The sequence below is a fragment of the Nicotiana tabacum genome, chromosome 6, assembly GCF_000715075.1.
Source record: "Nicotiana tabacum cultivar K326 chromosome 6, ASM71507v2, whole genome shotgun sequence".
Taxonomy (NCBI): Eukaryota; Viridiplantae; Streptophyta; class Magnoliopsida; order Solanales; family Solanaceae; genus Nicotiana; species Nicotiana tabacum.
The window spans coordinates 186,911,771-186,917,260 of NC_134085.1; the positions used below are offsets into that span (position 1 = coordinate 186,911,771).

General features: G+C 35.7%; 2 protein-coding genes across 2 annotated transcripts; one reads left to right on the plus strand and one right to left on the minus strand.

Annotated features, from left to right (window-relative positions):
- Positions 1 to 276: 276 nt before the first annotated feature.
- On the plus strand, positions 277 to 812 carry LOC107802284 (putative lipid-transfer protein DIR1). Its single transcript, NM_001425908.1, has one exon. It carries the CDS (start codon positions 329 to 331, stop codon positions 647 to 649), a length of 321 nt encoding a protein of 106 aa, NP_001412837.1. The 5' UTR covers positions 277 to 328; the 3' UTR covers positions 650 to 812.
- A 992-nt stretch (positions 813 to 1,804) lies between these two features.
- LOC107802286 (protein pxr1-like) lies at positions 1,805 to 4,413 on the minus strand. The gene is given in 4 exon segments (NM_001425909.1): positions 1,805 to 2,038; positions 2,763 to 2,818; positions 4,102 to 4,206; positions 4,344 to 4,413. Coding segments are annotated over 4 exon segments (465 nt in total).
- Between the last annotated feature and the right edge of the window lie 1,077 nt (positions 4,414 to 5,490).

Sequence of the window (5,490 nt, forward strand, 5' to 3'; positions counted from 1 at the left end):
CCCATACCCAATAGCAGAGGCGGATACAGTGTACTACCTACGGGTTCAACTGAACCCATAACTTTCGACGCGGAGTAAAAATTTGTATGTAAAAATTCATTAAAATTGTAAAAATAGTAGATATGAACCCATAACTTTAAAAATATAATGGGTTCAATGTTAAAAACCTTAAAATTGAACTCATAGAATTTAAATCATGGATCCGCCTCTGCCCAATAGGCCAATCACACACACACCTACCTATATATAAACCCCTTCATTTCATGCCTTTTCCCTACACACACAAAGATTGAAACAAATAGATAAGAAGAAAAAAGAAGAACTTGAGATGGAGCATAATTACTTGGCCAAAAAAATTGTGGCATTGGCTTTGGTTGCCATTGTGTTAAGCAGTTTTAGCATAGAAGTGTCGAGGGCACAGGGAATATGTAACGTATCAGGAGAAGGTTTGATGTCATGTAAACCATCCGTAACAACCCCGAACCCCTCGGCGCCTACAGCCAAGTGCTGCAGCGCACTGTCACAAGCAGACTGGGGATGTCTTTGCTCTTATAAGAATTCTCAGTGGTTGCCTTCTTTAGGAGTTGATCCAACACTTGCAATGCAACTCCCTGAGAAATGCAAATTCCCTAATCCTCCCCATTGCTAAAGCACTAATTAAAAGTAAACTCTTTCATTTCCATATATAGTACGTTGAAATTAAGTGTTGGTCATTCAATTAATCGGCCGTAGCTATATTTGTACAACTTAATTCCGGTTATTCCAAACCCCACTTGTGAAAATATAATGGGTATGTTATTGTTTTAATTCTGGTTACTACCTTATTGTGTGTATTTTGAGCTTTGTTTATCTTCGTCTTTGGTTTCTAACTAAGGCCTATAATTCCCCTTTCATTATGGTTTATTTGGAGAAAATTGTTTGTTGGTTGTTTATTTTGGCTTGCATGGTTTATTAGTTTGGTGTTTTAGCTCAATAATTGCTTTAGCTTCATTTCTATTTTTTCACGAAAATGTGGAAAATTATTAGTGAAAGAAAAAATGAAAATCAAAACAGCGAGAGAACTGTTTAAGGTGTGCCCAGTTGGGTTTTTTGGCCGGATCATTCAGTGAAATCCCAATAAAAAAATTAAGCCACATAATTTCGAGCTATATATTATCCGCTATCTGGTCAGTGGTCACACTGGACTTTGGAGGCTGGAGCAAAGTACCATCTCCAAGCTAGAACATTTTTTTGAATATATGGCATAGTGTTTTAGGTTGCCACATAGGCACTCAAACAAAAGTGTATTTAAAATTTATGAGTTCATGCAGTAACCTCAAGTTAATATGCGATAATATTTGAATTTATAGTTTTAACATTTATAAATATTCAATAAATTTTTAATACATATAGAAAGTATGAATAAAAACTATTGAGTTTACGTGAATCATAAGAAGTATTGTCCGTCTCTGCAGCCAAAGGCCATGATAAATGCAGTCACGTGGTAGGACTAGCATAGAACTCTTACAACCTATGTTGCCCAGACTCACTAAAAATGTTACCAGGTGCGTGTCGGATCCTCTAAAAGTATGTGCATTTTTGGAGGGTCCGACGGGGATGCGGCAGGATTTTGGAGAGTCCGGACAACATAGCTTACAACAGAGATGGTGATTTTACCATTATCCAAGAAAGTAACTTCATAAGACTAAGCATGTTCTGCTGAAAAAAGAAAACACAAAAATACAGAAGCCTAAGACATAACCATCGGACAACTGGAAAAAAGACAATACAACTGCTCCTTAAAGAGAAGAAACATGGAATTCTATTACTTTTTGATATTCCAAGCGTGGGATGACCGAGGCCCGGTTGCAATTCCCTCATAGTATTGGCTGTCAAGCTTTCCTTTGTTCCATTGTATGACAAAGTCAGAGAATAAATCGCGTGCAGTCTCAGACGAAAGATCTGAGAAGAACAAATTCTTCTTATCTTTCAGCCAAGTAGCAAATTCATTGTTCTTAGAGAAATAATCATCTTTTGATAACTCTTCAAACTTGTTTTTCTGAGAAAGAAGGTAAAGCAATATAATTAAAAATCAAAGATGGAGGAATAAAGCCTGAGTGAAAATGGATGTCCTAATTATTTTCATAAAGGAAGTCGTGAGAAAGAACAGAGGAGAAAACAGTTACTGCTACTGCTACAATCTAACAACTTTTCAAGTATTAAAGAGCTCTGAAAGTGTGGACGCCATTAACAATTCACCACACAGAAATTATTGCCCTTCTTGAATCTGACAGGTTCTCTTCAAAAGAATGATTCCTCCATATATGAATACCTTGGTTTACTTCACAAATACTATTTTATATCTGCAATCAAGACGACAATAGTCCAACCAAGATTTCAGATATCACAACTGAAGAAAATGGAACTCCAGTATTTTTCCAAGTTTACAGACTTATTTCTAAGCATCAGCCAGCCACATATGTAATGAAGACTCTCTACAAGAATTAACATAGATAACTGAAACGTCATACCACAAGAAAGCTATATCTAACTATCAGTTCCAGCCAAAACAGAAAAAGACGAGCAACCTATTATATTCAACAGATTCAACACCAACTTAAACCAATGCTACCTACATACAGCAACAAATTAGTGCGGAGGATAATAACTATGCGAGCAGATAACAATTTCCTTCCACGAGATATGATACAGAGTAAAATGGTAAGCTTGAGAATGTTATTTTGAAGCAAAAGAAATGTAGGTATTAAACAAGAAGCACTCACCGATTTATCCTTATGTTTGTGGCTCTTGGTTTTGTGCTTTTCCCCTGACTTCTTCTCTGAAGCAATATCAGTGAGTCAGTGTGTCTAACATATCTTCTAGCACCAAACCAGTAACATACATGGAAACCATTTAATCTAAGTGCACACATCTCCCTATGTATAAACATACATTATTTAAAATATCAGAAACGACCATTTGCTATAATAATCATACAACATAACTATAGTGGTTTAAATCTATAAAGCTACAAACAAGATGTCACCATGAGTCGCACAAAATAATGGAGTGAAACCTAATAATACCAAGAACAAAGGTTAGTAACATGAAGTAGAACCAGCAATCCAGCCTTTGATCCTTTGTTTAGATTGTAAAAGATTGCCTAAAATCTAACAGATCATCACTGACAAGTCACAAGTCTATCTCTAAGACTATTAGTTACTCCATCACTATATAAAGAGTTGAAAGAACCCAAGGGAACCCTAATTCTATTTGAACAAAATCGAAGACCTTTTCAATTATTAGAATAAGATATCCTAGCTTTGACTCGCATCCGTACATGGATTGCACTCTAAGATCTTGGAGTTCAGTAAATAACACCATTGTAAATGGAAGATCTGAACAGAGAACTCCATTTCAAAGAAGAAGGCTTAGTCACTAGCAAGCACCCATCATTTCCAAAGGCAAATGGTGTACTAACCCATCATTATTGATATTGCTTTTCCAGGTATATTTTCTGACACTTGGCTCGCTGGTACTATTTTTATGGTTATGTTGTTGTTACCATTCTATTGTCGCATGTCATCTTCTTGTGCCGAGGGTCTATCGGAAACAACCTCCAGAATAGGGGTAAGGTCTGCGTACACACTTCGCTCCCCAGACCCCACTAGTGGGATTATAGTGGGTTGTTGTTGTTGTAAATGGTGTTCTAACTATTTCCACATACGTACCCATCATTTTTCTTCTTTTTCTTTTTTATATGTGTTTGTGTGCAGACCTAATTTATTGTTTAGTTGCTTAATAAATGGCAGATCACATAACCTACACGTAACTATCAATTGAATTGGAAACCAAAGCAAAAGGATTGCTGAGCGGCATAATACTTGCTTTCCCTTTTCAAACTCATTATACTAATCAGTGCAGCAAACCCTAACAGCAACAACATCAAATACTAAATAGCAAACGTTTTACGGAACTAAACGAACCCTTCTGAGGCCCAATTAAAGAACAAAATCCCTAAATTTTCATAATAAAATCAGTAAATTCTCAGCTTATTTTGTAATAATACTGAACAGAACTCATATACAAAATTTAAAATAAAAATAAAAATTGTGCAAGTACCTTCACTAGAATGGGATTTGTGCTTCTCCTTCTTGGATTTGTCCTTCTTTTCTTTCCTTCGCTCTTCATCCCCTTTGATATTCTGGCGTTTGCTTTTCACTTCATCTAGACACAATCCCCTTTGATATTCTGGCGTTTGCTTTTCACTTCATCTGTTTAAGCAGACACAAAGACGTATAAGCCCATATATATTCAAAAATTATCTCTTTGCAGATTTTGGAAGACACAAGAAAGGAAAAAACCTCGTGGAGAAGAAGGCGAATTTCTCTTATGCTTCCTCTTCTCCTCCGTCGTCTTCTTATCGCTCCCCATTTACTCGCACCTCTGATTCTATTTCGCAGAAAAAATATTCTTGAAATTGTTGTCTTCCTTTTATTTATTTTAGTAAATTTATATTTATACTAACTACTATTGATAAGCTTAAATGAGATAGAATATATATTGAATATTTCTTGCATATGCATATAATAATTAATTTTATATATTTTACTTTACTATATTATAGAGGAGCGAGTCCGGAACCAAAATGTGGTTCTTTTGGACTCAAAGAACAAAAATGAGCGGAAAAAGAATATAGTGACTGTATAGGTCCAAATTTGGTAACCACAGTAACGGATAAGCAAGACAAAGGACAGGGTCGACCACGATACAACGACTGCAGGTCGTCCTCATAAAGGTTGATGCCAGAAGCGGGCAGCTAAGATCGGATATTCTTTATGCTGTACCTTTTAGGATTTTTGGGAAATGTCTCTTATAAATAGGAAGAGATAGGGGACAAAGAAGGGATCTGCCTTTTTTTTTTTGAACTGGGAACATATTGTAAAAGTTGAAAGGAAGAATATATGAAAGAGTTGTCTTATTCATTTATTCAAGCACATGTTGTTCAACCTTGATCCATAAATCTCAAGATCCCATACACATTTTGACCTCTCGCTTTTCCATGTCGTCGTCAGAGAAAAGGAACATTCCAATCATATAATCATTAGGTGATAGTTCCTTTCCCGTTATAATCCTTGTCATTACTCACATTTATTATACATTTATGCTATTGCATGTATTGTCAATCATAGCATATTAAGTTCACTGTTTAATGCTTCTAAACTCTAATCGCTATACAAGAGCTTTATTTTATTCGATCTAGAATTTATTAAGTTCAAGGATTCGTCCCTTCTAATTTATTATTAATTGGTTTAGCAATTATTTGCTCAAACAATTTGGCGCCGTCTGTGGGGAGGTTTTTAGTTGAAACTATAGTTCTTTCTAGATCATAAAAAAAACAGTCATCTCTTCTTCGTTTGCACGAACTAACAATGGCAGGAAAAGGCGATGCAAGACTGAAAGCAATAGCAGGCGTCACCACCAACATTTTGAACACCATTAACGAAGATG